We start from the raw sequence: 20,615 nt of genomic DNA on the forward strand, positions 1-20,615 counted from the left end.
CTTTAGAACCGAAAAACATATTATAATCAAAAACTATCATCTGAGGCTCAGAGGAAAACACTTTCCTTTCATAGGTGTTTTTTTTTTTGAAAAAGATGGGACAGAGTCTACTTCTGAGCTCACAGCAATGATACGTGCCCCCAAGTAAACCTGAAGGCATTAGCACCTGCCCGGACATCTTATCTCACTTAAATAAATGTTCTTCAAAGAGAGACCCTGAACAGATGGGTAAATTTCAAGATTTAACAACCTGTGGGGACACTATTACTGTCGCATTAGAAGGCAAGCTTTATCGCCTCTGTATATCAAACAAGACATCCCGCCTTGAAGAATTCTTATCTTAATCATTGGCAAACCTGGCCCTGGTCACACCTACCAGAGAAAATACACCCAGGCCCTGGGAACCTGGATATCACCCTCATTTCCAGTGCCCGTACCCGTAGAACTTCTCTCCTGCGGCAGATCTGCATGCTTCGGAGGTTCAAAGAAAGGGAAGGAGAGAAGAGTGGGATCAGGGGAGAGCAACTCTATGGGGTAACAATGATGATGATGATGATGATGAAGAATGACAGTGACATATCCTAGTCTGTGTACTTGGCACAAAACTGATAATCAATGTAGGTTCATCCCTCTCCCCAGATATCCTGGCATGTCCAGCCCAGTAACATCAGCAAAATGTTGTTGATTAAGTTCGTACAACCATGATGGCGTACGCTCTGGTCTGAGGAGTTCCAGAGCTTCTATAGAGAAGGTTCAGGGACAAGCCCAGAACCAGGACAAGCTCTCAGCACCCCTGCCCACCCCACACACACACACAGTCACTCACACACACACACAAACACAGACACACACACACACAAACATACAAACACACGATCATATAAACACACACAGACACAACTACACACACATACAAACAGGCACACAACCACACAAACCTACAACACACAATCACACAAACCTACAAACACACACACAATCACACATACACACACACAGTCATATAAATATACACAGATACAACTACACACACACACACACACCCCGAAAAAGAAAGATGACCAGATGCCAGATTCACAGATCTTGTTTTGTTCTTTCTCTTTAAAATATCCATCAATTCCTTCTGAATTGGCCAGGCAGGAGAAAGCGAAAAGAAATTCAGTATTTCCATCTGCTCTCACTCCTCCCCCTAGATTGCCAGGCAGTGAGACCGCCATCAGCCCTCACAGAACACTGTGCCAAGTGCCAGGCGTCATGCCACAAGCCCATCCCAGGAGAGGGGTACTGCTATCACCCCATTTTATGGATGAGGACACTGAGAGCTGTAAGTGTTTAAAACTTGCCCAAGGGCACAGAGATGATAAACGACATTTCCAGGCTTTGACCCAAGTTCAGTCTAACTCCAGAGTCCCTGGAATTTACCACTTCAGGCAACAAGTCAAGTTCTCTACCCTTGGCCTGGTGGTTGCCTGGGGCAGTCCTAATTATAGGCAGGTGACCTTGGACGTAACACAGTCTCTTTGTAGGTGTATTTGGCAGAGAAAACTATAGTGTATTTCTATGATACCCTGAAAAAAGAATTTGTATGGCCAAGAGCCAGACTGAACTTCTTGGAACTAAGACAGTTAAGAGGTTTAGGCAAGTTTCTGACTCAAACTAAATTAGAAAGAGAGGGACACTGTCAACCAATAAAGCAAATTATTTGAGCACAAACAGGTGACATTTTTTTTTTAACTTCCTTCTGATTGAGGATTTTGGCTTTTGAGAATATGAAGGATAACTAGGGGACTGAACATGGCACATAAATTAGCACAGCTAATGGATATAAAGAGGCTCAGCTGGAGAAGTGGGGCCTCCCAATCCCCTGGCCACCAGCAACCAGCTGTGATCAACGGAATGCCTGGATGCGGGGCCTCTAGGTTCCATCTCTGGCCCGCTTTCCTTTATCTGTAACTTCAATATAATAAAAATTCCAAAATCTCTATCTCCCGGCTAAATATTCTAAGCCCCAGAATTCATTATTCAAGGGCCCACTAGCCATCGCCAGTGGGCTGATTTTCGGTTCTCATGATCTTCTTCCTACCCCATTCAAACTCCTCTGTCCTTGGCCTCAGTGACTAGCAGCACCTGCACCTAGCTAATGACCTTGACAGGTAGCTGTGCACCTAACTCTTCTTCCTTCTCGCCCACCCTACCTCCACACATCAAGACCTCGTATGGTGGGGACTGTATAACATGGTAGTTAATGAAGGGTATGGGCTCTGGGGTCAGAGAAAACGGAGTATGAATCTCAATCCACCGATTATTAGTTGTGTGACCTTGAGCCAACAACATGATCACTCTCACACTAATTTCCCTCATCTGAAACAGGGACAAGAATGCCTCCCAGAGTTACTATAAGCATTACACTGGATCACATAAACATGGCCAAGTGTCTGCACTGTTCAATTCCCAAGCCCACTTCCCTCCAACCTACTGCACTTGCTGAGTTTAGGTCCCCACTCTTTCTCCCCTGACTGAGAATGGGCTCCTGGGGATACCCCAGCCTCTAGACCCACTCCCCCCCAAGTCCATTCTCCACACCATAACCAATGCCATCTTTGCAATAACAAATAGAACCTAGCTAGCACGCATTGATACACCATGTCCAGTCTTCCTACAGAAAGCAAACCTTGATGTAGTGATGGGTATAAGAAAGGTCCAGTTCATGGGGTGCCTGGGTGGCTCGGTCAGTTAAGTGTCTGCCTTCAGCTCAGGTCATGATCTCAGGGTCCTGGGATCGAGCCCCACATTGGGCTCCCTGCTCAGCGGGGAGCCTGCTTCTCCCTCTCCCGCTCCCCCTGCTTGTGCTCTCTCACTCTCTCTCTGTCAAATAAATAAATAAAATCCTTAAAAAAAAAAAAGAAGAAGAAGAAGAAAGAAAGGTCCAGTTCACAAGCTAGAGATTAGCGATTGCTCTTACCCTTTTGTTGACTCCCTTTAGGAATATGACGTAAGTAGTACATCTTCTCCCCAGAAAAAAAGCACTACTCACAAACACAAAAAATATTCAGAAGCCCTAGAAGATACACAGACCCCAGGTTCAAAGCTCTGACTAAAATCATTCTTTGGCCTGGCCGTTAGCACCTTCATATCTCTTCATAAGTCTGTCCTCTAGGCTAACCTCAGTCACTGAGGATTCAAAATTTGAAACAACACATTTCTTAATTTGCACATTCAGGGTCTCCAAAATCTGGCAAGAGAACTCGGCAGTCAGCTCAAGGCACTTTTCCCAGAACTGGATGGCACCTCTGAAGAGTTCTTAAAGAGAGTAGCATAAAATCATGATCAATCATGCATTTGAAACTTGCAGAAGTTTTTTCGGCCTCAATAGGTGCTGGAAAAGAAATTGCACATGGCTGTCTGAGGAGAGGCGCCAGAGAGGTGCAGGAAATACTGAGCTCTCAGGTTTGTCCCCAAGACTACCCTTCCCCTCCTTTCCCTACCGGAGTGCCGGATGGCGGAGAGACTAAGCTCTCTAAAGTCACCTACAAATTGCTTAGGGGCACCAGACCAAGAACTTTAGGACCCATCCTCCCTGCAATGCTTCTATGCAGAAATGCTAAATCACCACCCGGATGGCTGAAGAGAGCGACACATCCTGCGGCTCATCTCATTGGTACCAGCAGAGTAATAACCAGCAAAGCACAGCCAGTTGGCACCAGCTTAGGAACTAGTCCCACACCTGAGCCTGAAATGGTGGCACACTCCCTAGACCAGCATTACTTTAGGCCCTGGGGCCATTTATTTTAGCAGCTTTATGGGAAAAATAATTATTCTTTTCTATCACCATAAAACTTTAGTGTCACAAACAAACCATTAATACTGCAGTTGCTGTTTCAAGTTTGGAAGAAACATTAAAACAAAAATGGGCTTGAATTTGAACCAGATAAGGTTAGGGAAACCCTGAGGGACTAAGGAGGAGATGGCAATGGGAAACAGGGATGCTAATGTTCACAGAAGCTACACCTAGCAAAACTGATGGTTGGGTTCTTCCCTTTCCAGAAACCACCACTAGTCCTATACAACTGTCCACTTCAGAGAGGAAGGAATGAAAATCTGCTTTCCAATATGTTGAACTCAAATTGCTGACAAGCCCCTCTCCCAAAGGGGAGTGAGTTCTGGTCACTGGGCCACGATTTCAGGCTCCCCATCTCCTATCACCACCTCTGTTCCGACCCACTGAATAAGTATTGTGGGATACATCAGTTTATATTTAAAAGGAAATTTATGTCATGTTCACTCCTGATCCTCGAAGGCATCACAGTGAAGACTTGAAAAGCCTGAACTTTCAGCCATCCACAGATGTTTCTCACATCAAAGCCCAGATCTTACAGGATCCTGGTTCTATCTCTGAGGACCACCCAAGGCTTTGAAGCTATTGTCATTGGGTACATTTTCCTCTCCTTCCTTTGACAATTTAGACTCCTACCTCTATACCAATGAGGACAGGGTCTTTGAAAGATAAAGAGCTGAGGTTGGGGCAGAAGGAAAGGTGTCTCTATTGGCTTAGAGCTAAGACACAGAAAATCATGATGGGATGTCAAGATACTTCCACATTCACATCCTGAATTGAGCCTGTCCTGATAGGACAATTGCACAGGGTTCTGGCTAGCAGTTTGCTTTTTCCTCTAAAGAGCCAACATGCCCCTACATGGGAGTGATAATCCTTTGGGTGTGTCTTGTCATTATCATTACTACTATTACCATCACCACCACCACCACCACCATGACAGCATTAGCAACAATTATTACTATCGTTACTATTTATTGGGCACTTACCACATGTCAAATACACAACAGTAACTCACTCTGCATCTATTACCCCATATTATCATTATAACGTACATACTATTATCCACATTGTACAGGTAATAAAACCAAAACTCAGGGAGCACTGAAGTAAGCCATCGGACCCTAAATGTGATGCATCATCAACCATGCTTCACCACCATATATTTCATCCCAAATCCACTCCTAGTAGAGAACGAATAATCAGGAACCATTAGCTCACAAACTTCTCTTATCAGAAGATCTGGCTGGCATCCACTGATTCAACAAGCATTTCTGAGCCATCATTGTGTGCCTAGGCTTTTGCTGTTTGCTCATAGGGACGAACATGATGTATAAGTGCACCGCCCTCAACATTGAGACAAACCCACCCGAAATTAATGTCCTCCTAGAGGGTTCTAGGGTCTCTGCCATCCAGCCCGTCCTGCTAGCTCTATCCCCTTTTGCCCTGCTGAACCTCATCTTTTAGAATTTCAAAAGATGAATCTGAAATATAGCCAATATATATATTAGAAAGGGACAAACCTCCAATGCTCTAAAATAGACTCCTCAGACCTAATCCTTACCAACAATACTTCCTCCCCAAAAATAGCAAGCAGGAGATTCCTAAAAGTAGTATTGTATGTAAGACACTAATTTAAAAATTGGAAAACGGGTTTAGAGACTGGATTACTCATCTGTGGTCATACGGCTGCTGATTCTGTGGGTTTAGGTTCAGCTCTGAGTGACAGAAAAACAAGATAGAAGTTGATTTCTCTCTTTTCCACCACCCTCAGGCAGCCAGGCTCCTTCCAGCTCAGCATTCCATTATCCAAGGGTGAAACTCTCTGTCTTCCTGGTGTCAGATGATGACATTCCCATTCCAGTAATAAGAAGGAAGAAAGGATAAAGAAGAGGCAGTGTGCACCGAAGTTGCCCAATGTCACTTCTGCTTATATCTCATTGGTCAGAATTTACTAAAATGGCCACACCTAGCTCTCAAAGAAGTGTAAGGAATGTAGTCTTTATTCTAGCATCCATGTGTCCAGCTAAAATTTCTGTTATTAGGGAAGAAATGATATTGGAAAAGAGCTAACCATCTGTGTTGTAGCTGCTAAGTGATACAACTAGGATAAGAACCCAGATCTGAGGAACTTCAGAGACCTACTCCATTAAGAACAGGTAGGCTTTAATTCCTATTTTTATAGCAATGATCATTGGTCCTCTCTTCTTCACTACCAAAGAAACTGCAAACTGTGATTTCAGAACTTTCTATAATATTTCATTAGCCTTCAATTCAACAGCTAGAAACCATCTCCAAGCTAATTTATATGGTCTTTGGTGGTTTTAAAATACACCTGCTAGGGCGCCTGGGTGGCTCAGTTGGTTAAGCGACTGCCTTCGGCTCAGGTCATGATCCTGGAGTCCCGGGATCGAGTCCCGCATCGGGCTCCCTGCTCAGCAGGGAGTCTGCTTCTCCCTCTGACCCTCCCCCCTCTCATGTGCTCTCTCTCTCTCCTCTCATCCTCTCTCAAATAAATAAATAAAATCTTTAAAAAAAAAAAAAAAAAATACACCTGCTAATTCTTTGGTACTCCTCCCTTCAAAAGATGGAGGCTTACCCTAAGTGTAGACTGTATTTAGTGACTCACTTCTAATGAGATATGTGGCAGAAGTCACAATATGTGACATCTGAGACAAGCTCATAACATGATCGTTTGTTCTAGCAAAAGCCAAATCCCATGCTTTGAAGTCACTCAAGCAATCCTATGGGGAAGCCTTCATGGAAGGAATGAAGGGAGGCGTCCAGCCAAGAGCCTTGTGAATGAGCTTGAAATTGGATTCCCCAATCCCAATCAAGCCTTCAGATGATTGCAGTCCTCCCTGCAACCCTTTGAAAGCCATTGGGCCAGACCAGGCCTGAGTTTCTGATCCATAGAGACTTGGAAATAAATTTTTTTCTGTTTTAAGTCAGTTTTTGGAGTAATTTGTTACACAGCAATATAATAATTCAGGTCTCAATGTAAACTTAGTGTTCTTTTGGCTTGAAAATGCGAGAAAGTAGAAATGACCATCTTGGTAGTGAAAATTTATATTTTTTAAATGGCTGTGTCTCAGCTCAGCACCTGAGTTTAAATTATTTGAAGCTGTGCTTAGATGAGATGCCCTGGACGCCACTGTGAAGGGGGAAGACCAGGGAGCCGCCCCCGTTAGAACATATTGCTAATATCACATCCCTGAGTAGTCCCAGGAAGCAGCTGAACCTGCTGTCAGCCAATTACCACCAGGAGAAAGAGCTCGGTATCAATGAAGCCAACATCAAAATGATGAGTTCTGGCAAACTCTCTCCAGCATCCAGATGGATAATGCTGAGCAACTCTACTCGACAGGTTAACGTACTTAGTTATCTGGGGAAGCACTGTGGGGCTTAATTACCTTAGTAGATCTGTTAGGATGTATTTCTACTGAAAGTAGAAGATTCCACAGAAACAGTACCAAGGTTATTTTATGATAGACATGGATGGTTGGTAAATCCTGTTCCTCAAATATCTCAAGTCAAGGTCATGGTTTATGATGCCGGCTCTTGAACTTTTAGACCAAGGTATCACTTCTGCCTACTAGCTCAAGCAGGATTCTTAGGAGTAGGAACCAGAGAAACATGTTCTATAGGGGGTTCATAGAATCAGCTGGTGGGAAGACTTTGTAAACTACAATCTGTCCTCACCTCTCTGCATCTGGAGAGTCTACAATTAGCTCCTCATCCTTCATTGAGAATCACCACCATCCTAAGCCACTATTGCTAGAGGAAATAGGTTAAAAAAAAAAAAATCCTCAGAAATACAAGGGTGAGAAAAAGTTCAAAGCCGCCAACGTCTCTGAAATAATACAAAATACTTGTATGTTGGATATTTTTATTATGGGCCAAAGGGCTCCTAATTAAAATGAGATGAGAGGACTCTTCTCCCAATGGGGCACTTTAAGGCTGTCATTGGAATAAGATAACTAGTGTTACCTCTCTGCCCCAACCCGTTGAGAGCTTGGAGCTAAATTTCACGCTCATTCACAGTAACTGCATAGTTTAAGGGGCTGTCATAGGTTTTTTTTCTTCCTCTTTGTATGTGGATTTTTATTTTCTATTTCTGTTCTAACAGCCTTTGCAGTTTGTTTCTTCATTTATCATATGATGTCTCGATCACATTTGGAAGCAGGCAGCATATAAATTACAAATGAATAAAATGAAAGTGGCAGGGTCGGGACTCAGGTTCCTTTCCTGGACACAGCTATCAAACTGCATTTTCAGAACAAGAGGCAGGAAACTCTAAGAAGACTTAAGCAAATGTCCCTTTAAGGAGGGGGCCCTTGAAAGCGGCTGCCATCAGAGAAATCCGTCCTTGGCTCCGCTGACAGAGCTTCGTGGCTCTCCACCAAAGACTTCCCTCTCAAGGCTCAAAGGCAGGTCAAGCCTCCAGGAGGAAGGTACGTAGATAGATAAAAGACCCGGGTTGTAAAGCTAATTCTCAGCTCGGGAGCAGAGCTGTGTATCTGGCACTCCCACTCTTGTCGGATGATGTGGTTCTTTGTGGAGGTTTTATAACCTCCTCTGGAGGAGAGAACTTGGAGCCATCAGCCTTCTCAGATAAGAGTTGTGAGTTTCTCTTATGACAGTAATGTCTCTGCCTCCTTAAAACCCCTCTTGAAAAGCCTGTAGCAGGAAGTGTCTCCAAGAAGGCAAGTTAGGGTGTGCCTCTTGGATTTTTAAATCAACCAGCAAAACTAGAGGAGGAAAGGAAAACAAAGAGAAAGGAAGTGAGGGACGGGTGTCTTCTTTACAGGAAAATGAATGATGGACCAGATGGGTGGAGGTGGAGAGGGGTCCTTCAGAGCTCATGGCGCGGGAGCCAGCCCCCTCAAGGGGGCTCAAAGCAAGAGATCACGCCCATCACCAGCCTCTTCTGGGCTGCAGTGTACCTCTGCTCTCAGTGAGGAGCACGCTGGGCTCACACAGAGCTTTAAAAATATCTCTCCACCCACTGAAAGTTTGATTAATCAGGCAAGTTCTCACCCATGTGTCACAGTGGTGGCAGTGATATATAGGATAGTGACATGAGGGTGCAGGGAAGGCACAAAGGGTCTCATCTAGCAGGGAGGAGGATTCATAGCATAAAAGTTAAAAAGCATGGGCTCTGAAGCCCGGTGAAAATCAGCATCCCAGTTCTAACACACACTAGTTAGTAACCGTGGACAAGGTTCTTTTACATCTCAATTTTCCACATTTGCAAAAATGGAGTTAATAATAACACCTGCATTCCAGGATGATTGAAAGGATTAAGGGTGTTGATTCATCTAAAGCATTTTGAACAGTTCCCAGCACAGAGTAAGCACTCAATAAACTTCGGCTGTGATGATTATGATCATGGTGACGATGACAATGTTGAAACTTAAAAGATGGGTCCCAGTAGACAGAAGCAGCTAGAACAAAGGCAGAGAAGCAGGAAAGATCTTGAGGCAGTAGAGAACCATCTGGAAGGAAAGCAGGGAGTCAAGGCAGACAAAAAGGAAGGGCCCAGGCCACACAGGACTTCCTATGCTTTGTTACAGCGTTTCCCTATGGCTCACCCAGCTGTAGGCTGTGGAGAGCATTTAAGAATTATAAACAAAAATGAACTATTAAAGGGTCAAGTGCCACGTTGGTTGAAAATTACTTTTAACCAGTTTGGGTAAAAAAATAAAATTATTAATAACAGACTTCTGCTACAGCAAAGTAACTGGTATAAGAATAACCCTGCCACCATGTACAACCATACAACTGAACAAAATATCTAAAGCAACTGTTTTCAGGCCGTAGACAACAGGCAGCACGTGACTGCAGGTGCAGGGAGAAGGGAAACTCACCCGGTGAGCCCCACGTTGACCCTAGCTCTCTGCCTGGGGACCATTTCCCAACCACAGCTCATACTCTGGGGTAGCTAAAGGAACTAGAACCTTGTGGGGTAAGGCAGCAGAGAGAAGAAAACTGCAGAGAGAAGACCCCAGAAGCCCGCATGTGGGTTTCTCATGAACACTTGGCCGAAGGTTAGACTACCCTCGTGTAAGTTGAGATTAAACCGGACTCACCAGGAAGCAGCTGCTCCAAGGCTGAGAAGAAAAAACAGATACTAGAATTAAAGCAGCCCTAGGTGTCCAAAAAACCTTATTAATACCCCAGGCATCCAGCTGAAACACTAGAAGGACCTCATCATAAGAGTAAAGAATATACTCTACAGGCCTCCTTTAGATCCACATGATCAAAACCTAACACCAAGCCCTGACAAGACCCACAAGGAAGACAGAGTTTGGAGACTGAGTCACTGCCAAGTTAGAGGGGCTTGGGGGACGCCTTGGGATTCCCACAGCTCTACCCTAACGAAGCATAAAACCAAACCTACACAACTTGAAAGCAGTCAGCTAGTAATTGAGCTATCTACAGGAGCAAAAATCAGCACTCTTCAGAGAAAGATAACAGAACACAGAGTCTCCATAGTATAGCATTCTCAATGTTCAGCGGACAGTCAAATATTAACAGGCACACAAAGAAACGGGAAAGTTTTAACATAATCTTAAAAAAAAAAAAACAATAGAAACCAACCCGAGATGGCCTAAAGCCTAGATGCTGGATTTAAGTACATAAAGACTTTAAGGAGCTATTATAAATACAGGAAAATATGTCCAAATAATTAAAGAAAAATACTGTTTCAATGAGTAAGCAGATGAGTATTCCAACAGAAAAAAATGGAAACTATAAAAAAGAACCTAATTAAAATTCTAGAACAGAAAAAAGTGGATGCATGCCTCTGTGTCTGTGTGTGTTGGGAAAAAAAGGGAGACAGAAAGAAAGCAAATGTTTTAATATTAACAATTAGGTGAAGGTATACACTTATTCACCGTACTTTCCAAACCTCTGCGAATTTGAAAATTTTTTAAAGATGAGAGAAATATTAAAAATATATACTTATGTATTTGTAGGCCAAGAAGAAAAAAGTTATAAGCAGTGGGATAACCCAATCAAGCGTGTATTTGAGAAGCATCCCTCCAATGAAATGGAACTGAACTGATACATGAGTGACATTGTAGATGAGGCCCAAAGAGTCACACTCCGAGTGACTGCAGCCAGGGGGTGGGGACCTGGCCCAAGACCATAGCAATGTGGTCAGAGAGGAAGGAACAGTTTTGAGATAAGTTGAGAGAAGTCAAGATCTGCAAGACTTTGCCAATTGTATGTGGGGAGTGAGCAGAAAAAGAGGAACCAAAGATGACTCCCAAATTACTATTATAGTTGACTGGGTATAATGTGATATAATTTCCTGAGAAAAATTCCAGAGGAGAGGCAGTTTGGGAGAAAAAAGAAAATCCATTCAGCTTTGGATCTGTGGAGCTTAAGGAACTTGTGAGACATCAACATGGGCCTAGAGATAGCAGATCTAAAATTCAGGAGCGAGGCAGGGATTGAAGATATATATCTTAAGGCAATCAGCATGTAGATGTCCACGGGGAAAACAACCCCAGGAGGCAACAGTGTGTGAGCAGTGGGCAGAAGAGGAGGGACACACAAGGAACAGTGGAAATGACAAAGAGGTAGAAAAGAGGAAAGGGGAGAACCAGCTAATGACATAGATGCCAAAGCAGCGACAAACTCCAAAACCAAGCATGTGAGCAACACTGCCAGATGCTGCAGAAAATCCAGAATAAACACTGAGAGTCCACTGGATTATGCAAGCAAGGGGTCACTGAGGAAACTGCGCTGTGTTGACGCAATGACTCGAATAATCTAAAGCAAGTCAAGGAACTACTGAAACGGGGCTTCATAATGGCAGTAGGTGGTGGACTGGTACATCTACTCCCAAAGCTCAAATTAAAATATCCCCAAAAATGTACATATGAGCATATCACCAGAAGTAGTAATTTTGAGATGCATACACATGTCAAGGGTTGAGGAGAATTTTCATGACTGGTAACACCAATGAAACTGGAGAAACACAATTTCCACCCACCCTGGGAACTACGGCAGTACTTACGGCAGGAAGACATTGACTCACCACCATTGTTGGCCCCTGCCAGGGACCCAGAGGCTAAATGACCAGTAAATCAAGCTGTCACTCCCTATTTCATAGCAAGTGTTTTCCATGGTGACCTACTCCCCAACCCAATCCAAACCCAGCCCAGCAGCACCCCTTTTCTAAGCTCATTTATGGAACCCTACTCTCTGGGAGCAACTAGAGCCATGGGTTGCTGTGTCCCATCCTGGATTATTTCTGAGCAAGATGAGAACCAGGGTGTACATGGGTCACTGAATGCCGGATACTAGTTTGAGAACAGGAAAAGAGCAAGAGAAGGGAAAAACAAAGGAGTGACAGAATTCTGTGGCATAGGAAGCAACCCAACAGTAGGGGCAATCAAGATCCCACATCCACCCAGCAGCCATGGACTAGATGAGTGTCTTCTAGAAACCAGACTCTCCAGCTGGGGGTGACAAGGGGAAAATTATCACAAGTCCGAGATAAAGCAAAGATAGAACAAAGAAGTCTAAAGATTCTTTACAAACCCTGTTTGCTCACAGATTCTGGGCCCACAAAGAACTTTATCGAGTCACAAAGCAGAGCAGAAAAAAGCAAAAAGGACCATATTGAAACATCTTCTAATGCAAAATAAAGGTAGCATCAGCTGGAAGACTTGGGGGAAAAGGCTTTTTATATATGTATATGTATATCTACATACATTATGACAAGAAACAGAAGAGATTCTCACAAACTGTGTCCAAGTTGTCCTCAATAAGACAAAGAGTTGAGAGAGAATTAAAAAAATATGGCCCCAGTAAAGCAGGAAGACAGAGCCATGAGGAAAACACACCCTAAGACTACAGCAGCAACAGAGAGAGGGATGGTGAGATTATATCCTAATAGCTACAAACTGAAAACAACCCAAATACCCATTGAGAATAGAACAGATAAATGAATGGTGGCATATTTATATATGAGGGGATACTATCTATTAATGAAAATGAATCAACTTCAGCTACCCTCAAAAACATGGCTGAGTCTCGCAAATATGTTAAGGAAGAAAGGCTAGGAACAAAAGAATAGATATGGTGTGGTGTGACCGCCCCCCCCCCCCCCCCCCCCGCACTGAGCTGAAGGGAAACACAAACACCATGAAACAATGATAGAAAGCCAGGGTGGTGGTCGTCTTTGAGGAAGAGGCATTTGGAAGGGCCTTGGGGTACTTCGGGGTGCCGGTAATACTATAATCCTTAACCTGGGTGGCCGTTGCATGAGTTTTCACGTTCAAGAATATAACTGTAACTGTGCATTAATACTTTTCTTTATTCTATTTCGACCAAAAAGTGTTTTAAAAAGGAAGGAAGACTACTGAAATAAAACCAGGCTTCAAAGAAACTGAAGCTTTCATCCATAATGAAAATATGCTCTAAAGGTAGTAATAAAAAAAAGTTAAAATGACTGCAGACCAAGTAAATCAATGGTGTAGAAGACAGACCCGAGAATGAATGCAGAGTGCAGAGAACAATGTGAGAAGAGACATATAATGCAGAAAACAAAGAAGGAAGATCTAGGATTAGCATGGAAGGCATGAAATACCCACACTCAGACATTTCACAGTGGCCGTGAGGGTACTGTGAGGACAGTGGACCCTAACATCATAGACGTAACAGAAGGGGGATGACTAGATTATATCCTAACAGCCCCAAACTGGAAACCCGAATATCCGTCCTGGATGGAATGAGTGCAGAAATTGAAGTATATTGACATGCAGTGGATATTCACACTGTATATGAATGAACTTCAGATGGATGCAAATTTAAAGATTACAATAACATCCCAAGATTATTCAATAGAGAGCATTAAGAAAACGGCTTCTACAAAGTTATAATTCACATGTCTGATAAAATTCCACATGATACACTCTTTAAGTACAAGATACTGCTAATAAATGTTGTATATACAGAAATTCACTGGGTAGATTGCAAATTCCTTGGGGAACAGGCAGTGAATATTATGCTTCTTTGATTTCCTCCTGTACCCAGAAAGCATTTGGGTAGGGGCGCCTGGGTGGCTCAGTCGTTAAGCGTCTGCCTTCGGCTCAGGTCATGATCCCAGGGTCCTGGGATCGAGCCCCGCATCGGGCTCCCTGCTCAGCGGGAAGTCTGCTTCTCCCTCTCCCACTCCCCCTGCTTGTGTTCCCTCTCTCGCTGGGTCTCTCTCTGTCAAATAAATAAATAAAATCTTTAAAAAAAAAAAAAAAAGAAAGCATTTGGGTAAACATTCCTATAATGAATGAATAAACAGGAATGGACAAATGAATAAATATGAATGAATGAATGAACGAATGGACTGTCTCGACCAATTCATCATTGCTGAGTTTGTTTGTTAGGTGATTTCTGACTCTAACTGGGCCAACTCGATGTGGCTTTTTGCATAATTTCCTCCTGAGCTTTGTTTAAAGAGAAGAAATAGAAACTTCCCAGAGTAAATGTCAGCCGGAGAAGGCCTGCACGGTGAGTGGCTCTATTCACACCTATTTGGGAGGGTAACCACTCATGGACTGGGCAAGTTTGGCCTTTACATGGAAGGAAAGGGGCATTTATCCCTGGGCGGGGGGAAACCTGTCCCCATGGCCATCCCTAAGCAGGGGGCTGCAGCCTCAGTGGGGTAGGGAGGGGGGCGTGGTAAGGGAAGATGGTACCCAACTAATGGATCACAAAGGATGCTTTGATGTCCACCAGTGTCCAACACATCCACTCCCTGTACCACACCATGTGTCCTCTGAGGATAAGTGAGTGGCCCCAAGCGGGAGGACTTTAGGGCTCAGCTTGTCCTAGAAAACAGCAAGCAGGCAAATCCTCGGAAACTTACCGTCCCCGAGAACCAACCTGTGGTTGGTTTTCAGACCCTGCCTGTTTGCTCTAAACTCAGCGCACATCTCCACAGCCCTGCCCAGGGCCCCAAGATGCTCATCATAAAGCATGAGCAGTCATAACTCAGGGTTCACCTTGGCCAAAAGTAAATAAGTAGAAGGAATCTTCCATCAGAAAATAAATGGCCCTTCTCCAAGCTGAGAGCCTGGATTACCCTCCTGAAGGACAAACACAGTGTCTTGAGCAGCCGGCTTCAGGCCTCAGGCCATAAAGTCTGGCTGGATTCCATCAGTGACCCTGCAGGCCCCCCACTGCTAAGCCTGCCCACCTAGGCTTGAGGCCTGTTAGAATCTCTCCCTGCTCTTCTCGCCTGCCGAGAAGACACCTTTCAGCCTGGCTCAGCTGCCTGAGCGAAACATGCTCCTGAGCTCGGCTGCTCGCCCAAGTATACGGAAGGTGGTTCTGCCGGGCACCCTGGGGGGACAAAATCCAGCCCTCAGTCCTCTTGAAAAGCTGCGTGCCCTGGCAGTGGCCCAGATTTCACAGAGAAAAAAGCCGACGACCTGAGGAGAAGTCATCTCTTGATTATTCATGGCGAAGTTGAGGAGGAGGGAAGGAAAGGGAAAGCCAGGATCTGTGAAAGCCACAGGTGATCCCCAAACTTCCTTTGGTTAGTAATGTCAGCCTCTCTAAGAGTTATCCTAAACTAGGGACTTCCTGCCCCGTCCTCATGGCCTCTGCTCAGTGAGGCCTTCGGTCCCTCCTGCCGATGACGAAGCCCAGGGACCGACCTACTCAACAAAAACACAAGTGCAAACCCACCCCCAAATCAATGCACCACTTCCCTGATGTCTCCGGGGAGTGGACTCCCCAGGGTGCTGGGAGCCTGGGGCCCCGCCAAACACGCCAGCAGAGCTTTGGTCCTTCTTTCTGGTCACCTCGCTTTGGAGGCAGTCAGGGCTCTACGGCCTCCTGCATCCTGCGTCTGAATGTCCTCTGGCCAACAGAAGGCCAGGAGATCCGAGGGTCCTGCTCTCCTCTCCTGCCACCAGCCTCTGTCCAGACTGCAGTGAGCACCCGCTGGCCCTAAGGAGCCAGGCTCCGCCATGCGCTCCTGCTTCCTATAACACCCCCGGCCTCCCCTGCGGACCTGGCCCAGCACCCTCCGCGGCTCTACCCCTGGCTCATGTAAACAAGCCAGTCTTTCAGATAAGCAAGCAATCAAACCAGACGAGAGCAGGAAAAGCTATCAGACGACCCCATCCTCCACTTCCCTCAACTCCTGCCAACTCAGAAGCAAGTGTGGCTTCGTTGGCCCAGAGCTGAATTTCCCCACCTTCTTCTTGTGAGTAACGGCCGTGAGGCTCCCATCTGTGCACAGACACAGCATGCTGGTCAGACCATTCCACTTAAAAGCGAATATGTGGGCCGTCTGGGGAAATTCTGACTTCTCTATTGTTGAAAGCAAATTTCGACTTCATGCTTTAAAACGGTGTTACAAGGAGGGGGCGCCTGGGTGGCTCAGTCGTTGGGCGTCTGCCTTCGGCTCGGTTCATGGTCCTGGGGTCCTGGGATCGAGCCCCGCATCGGGCTCCCTGCACCGCAGGAAGCCTGCTTCTCCCTCTCCCACTCCGCCCCGCCCCCGCCCCACCGCTTGTGTTCCCCTCTCGCTGTTTCTCTCTCTGTCAAATATATAAATAAAATCTTTTTAAAAAATAAATAAATAAATAAATAAATAAATAAATAAAATAAAATAAAATTGTGTTACAAGGAGCCTAACATTCCAGAATACTAGGGAAAACGGATTCTGGCTCAGCCTCAGCAGATGGGGCACCTAGGCAAACATCTGGCTGGATCAACCTAATTCTCTGTTCCAGAAGAAATAAATTCCTTCTTCCTCATTTTAATGTGGTTGCTTAATCAGGGGCTTAGCTGACCAATGAGGATACAACAGGGCACTGTCCCAGGATGAATACAGCCATGGTGTACCCAGGTTTGTTCTCATCCCTAACCCTGCCCTGAACACCCAGGGCTACACTGTGTTACAAAGGAACAGAGGCAATTAGAATAATTGCTGTCCGTTCCCACCTAGACACGGCTTCCAGATGATTCTGCTCTGGGCAGGATTCAAAGCACCACAGCCCCAGGTCAAGAGCGGGGCTTTCCAGCCCTCGCCTCCCCTACAGCTGGGCCCCACGGAAATGACAATGTGGAAACATGACAACGCCACGGGTGATAAAGATTCCATAAACTAGAAAACACATTTTGGTAGCTGAAGGCCAGCCCCAAGGTCAGCCTACGAAGAAACCAAGACATTCACCAGAGATTTCTCAGGCTACCGGCTCGGTCCCGCACGAAGACGTCATTCGCGCGGACCTGTCCCTGAGCTCTCTCCCGTCGTACCACGGTTAGACTTGGGCCACAACTGGCGGGTGCCCAGAGCCTGGTGCATTCACCTTAGAGGCACAACAGCCTCAAAGGCCTCCGTGGAGTGGCTAACCTCCCAGACGGGGCGGGCCCCTTACCGTCTAGCTCCTCCACGGAGATGTTCGCAAGCTGCTCGCTGTCGCTGCCGGCAGACAGGGATCGGTTCAGGTAATTCCCCTTGTACAACAAGCCAGCGGTCACGTGGTGGAAAGGCATCTTTTCCCTGTTCACAAGACAAGCGGGAGTGGGGAGAGAAAAGACATCATCATTCATTCCTTCTGTCCTTCCGGAGAGGGCCACCTTGGTTCCCAGATGGCCGGTGTCATTTTTAATGTAACAATCACATTTCTAGAGGGAAAGTCAGAAAATGCCAGGGTCCTCATGGTCTGAACAGTCCCCAAATGCTCTCAAGTTCTATCGCTTTCTTCGCTTTGCACCTGACTTCATTTTACCGACTCAATCGTGAATCTTGCAGACTGTGGGAGACCCATGTCATCAGCAAGTCCTTTCCATGCAAAAAGGAATCCTCTCTGCTCCTTTCCTGGGCCCGACAAACTCTTTTCTCAGTGCTCATCAGGAATGCACATCCCAGAAATGTTGGGCTCCCCGGGGACCACTGGGCGTCTTAGCAGTGACCGAGCGGAGATCCAAGTGTTCCACTTTTCCCGGGTAAAGCAGATGACCCACTCACACAGCACTTGAATCAGGTAGGAAATGGCAGGCCCTAAGTTAATACACATACAGCCTTCTGCACCTCAGAGAAGCAGCCCCCAGGCCTGACTGGGATGCAGACACCAGCTAGCGGGGCCGGCTTACGAGCACACCCCTCTGAGACACCACTCACACCACCTGCCCTGCTGTAAAGGTGAGCGGCACCTCACCTGCCCCAGAACAAAGCAGCTCCCAGCAGCCTCACAGGGAATCAAAGCATCCCTGAGACCAGACCAACAAACCCTCCAGGCAAAGCTCCTCCGTCCAGACGCTGGCCCACAGTGTGATGCAGGCTAAGGGAAGAGGGAGGAAAGAGAGTTGGTAAGGAGATGGAAAGAGCAAGCACAGCAGAGCTAAAGACAAGGCAGTTAGAACGGTGGGCTCCTCCACAGCAGAGAGAACATGACTCTGTGACAGTGAGTGAGCTGCTGAGCATGTCAGGAAGCATGTTCTGCTTCCCTATCTGGAAACGGGGCTAAGAGGACTGATCAACCTTTGAGTGGAATTAGGGAATAGGTAGGAAATATGGGGAGTCAATTACAGGCTGTGGGTAGAGAAAACCTCTTAACAGAGCTCCAGGAAGGTGGACCGGGCGGCACCAGAAGGGGTAATCTCCCCACCACTGGGGGCATTCAAGCAGAGGTGAGGGCCTCCCTGCTAGGGTTCTGTGGGAGAGAAACAACCCCTGAGCTCTCTCCCCACACACCCCTCATTCTCCACATAAGTCACTTGTAGAGTGCTGTTTCTTATCAAGTTTGCATCTGTACGGTAAGTGGGGGCAGCCCCAATGGCCCCTCCAGGCGCTGAGGGGCTGAGTTACAAGGTATAAATTACAGGAAGACAGCCAGTCTCCGAGGATGACCGTTCAGGACACCCAAACCTTGCTGTCCCTCAAACCACATTCATGATAGCAACTGTCCTAATCGTGGGATGTTGGAGCCGGCAGGCACTGGGGGTGGGCATGGCAGGGGGAGGGGGGGCTCCTGCCTTCTTTTCCCTGGGACACCACTGAGTGACAAGCCCTGCAGGACCCCGCCTGCCCTCTCTCCCTCTAACCTAGAGCACACACCAGCATGTCGCTACTTGGGCTGAGAGCCCCTGACTTACAAACCAACCGAGACTCCTAAAAGTTACAGGGCTTCATCCAGAACACAAAGCCAGTTAGTAGAGGAATCAGGTCTAGAACACAAGCCTCCTGAGTGCTATTTCGACGAAGCAGCCTCAGCTAAGCACCAGACATTTCCACCGGATGTCAAACTCTCATTTCAAACTCAAGATGTCTAAAAATGAATTAATTATCTTCCTAAAAAATAGGCCACACTTCCTGATTTCTCTATTTCTATCAAAGGTACTTTTCACTCATCATAACAACTGGGACATCTCTCATGAATGTTCTGGGCCCCAAAAAGTAAAACAGACACATGGCTGAGGCAAGAGCCAGCAACAGGCTCCAAACCACCCTTACCCCTCCCCAGCGAACAAAACGGACATCCATGGGCCCATCACAGACGGCGGGATGCTAGTAACGAAGTACGTCTGCGCTGGCCAATTCATATGGGGAATATCTTCAGCTGATTATAAGTCAGCCTTACCCTCCCCCAGCTGCATCTATCTTTACACATAAAATAAAATACAAGAATCTTTTTCTGGACAAACACTTCAATTACCATCTCCTCTTTTCACCAACTTCATTTTCAGGCCAAACATGTTTAAAAGTGAGAATCAGATGTATGAATTAGGACCACCCTCCCTTTTCCTGGGGCCAATCCTGATTTGGGGGGTCCTGGGCTGTGTTTATTTCACAACACTGGCGAATGCCTCCTGTGCGGCTTCAGCTTCCCTCCCAGCACCCGCCACTGGACCGGTCTGCCTCATCAGCTGTTCTTTTAAACAATGTTTCAGTCCTATAAACATGGGAAGACACCAATTTCACCACCTGGGGATAAGGCCCCCTGAGGTCAGCGCACGTGCAGAAAGCCTCCCCTTCCCTGGTCGTGGCTCATCATTCTAGTTTCTCCTCGAATTTTATAAACATCTTCCCATTATCAACCTTTCACCTGGTTGATGCTCTCACGGTGCCACACAAATTTTTATAGCCGCAGTAACAAGGTTATACTCGATCGAACATATCCAAGCCACAACCTAGTTCAGCCACAGGATAAATGTCGAGTACTTTGCAGAGAAAACTGGCCACAACTGAAACCCTTTGACATACCAACATAATTTGCTTCTGGAAAAGGCAGCTTACAAAATTAGGGACACATTCAGTGCATTCAGTCTGCACCCAAAATGCTCCACGTCTAGTGGGAAAGGAAACGGGCAAGCAAACCATACGCATGGATAAATGAAGTCATGTTCAAGAAAGGGAAGAACATCATCCCAAGTAAGCTAAAAACAGCCACTGCAATTAAGGGCTGAATTTCACTCCAAGCCACCTGGGGAAACCCAAGCTTTAAGATTCTCTCTTCCGCTAGGGAAAGGAAACACACAAGTTCATCAGCAAAGATAAACACGATCCCGAACTGAAACTTAAAGATGGGTCCTTCTAGGGAGGAAAATGAACAAAATACATTTTTTTCCAAAGGCAATTTTACTCATTGAGAGATATTATTTATGATTGCTTATCATGTGAATTTTTTTTTTTTTTTTGTATTTTCTGTAAGGCAGTGCAGTTTCATGGTAAAGAATCGGAACTTTCTGGTCAAAACCGGTGTTAGGGCGCCTGGGTGGCTCAGTTGGTTAAGCGACTGCCTTCGGCTCA

The 20,615-nt window shown here is 45.9% G+C and overlaps 1 protein-coding gene across 7 annotated transcripts in view; it reads right to left on the bottom strand.

Annotated features, from left to right (window-relative positions):
* The window catches only part of CALN1 (calneuron 1), a 512,466-nt gene that overhangs the window by 360,132 nt on the left and 131,719 nt on the right, over positions 1 to 20,615 (bottom strand). For 6 of the 7 annotated variants that reach the window (XM_032430792.1, XM_032430795.1, XM_032430791.1 and 3 more), the window contains one exon: positions 17,242 to 17,366. In XM_032430792.1, the coding sequence (XP_032286683.1) occupies positions 17,242 to 17,366 (125 nt within the window). Of the gene's footprint in view, positions 1 to 17,241; positions 17,367 to 18,024; positions 18,246 to 20,615 lie in introns of those variants that run through there. The other variant, XM_032430793.1, reaches the window with a different exon arrangement.

The sequence above is a fragment of the Phoca vitulina genome, unplaced genomic scaffold (assembly GCF_004348235.1).
Source record: "Phoca vitulina isolate PV1807 unplaced genomic scaffold, GSC_HSeal_1.0 scaffold45, whole genome shotgun sequence".
Classification (NCBI taxonomy): Eukaryota; Metazoa; Chordata; class Mammalia; order Carnivora; family Phocidae; genus Phoca; species Phoca vitulina.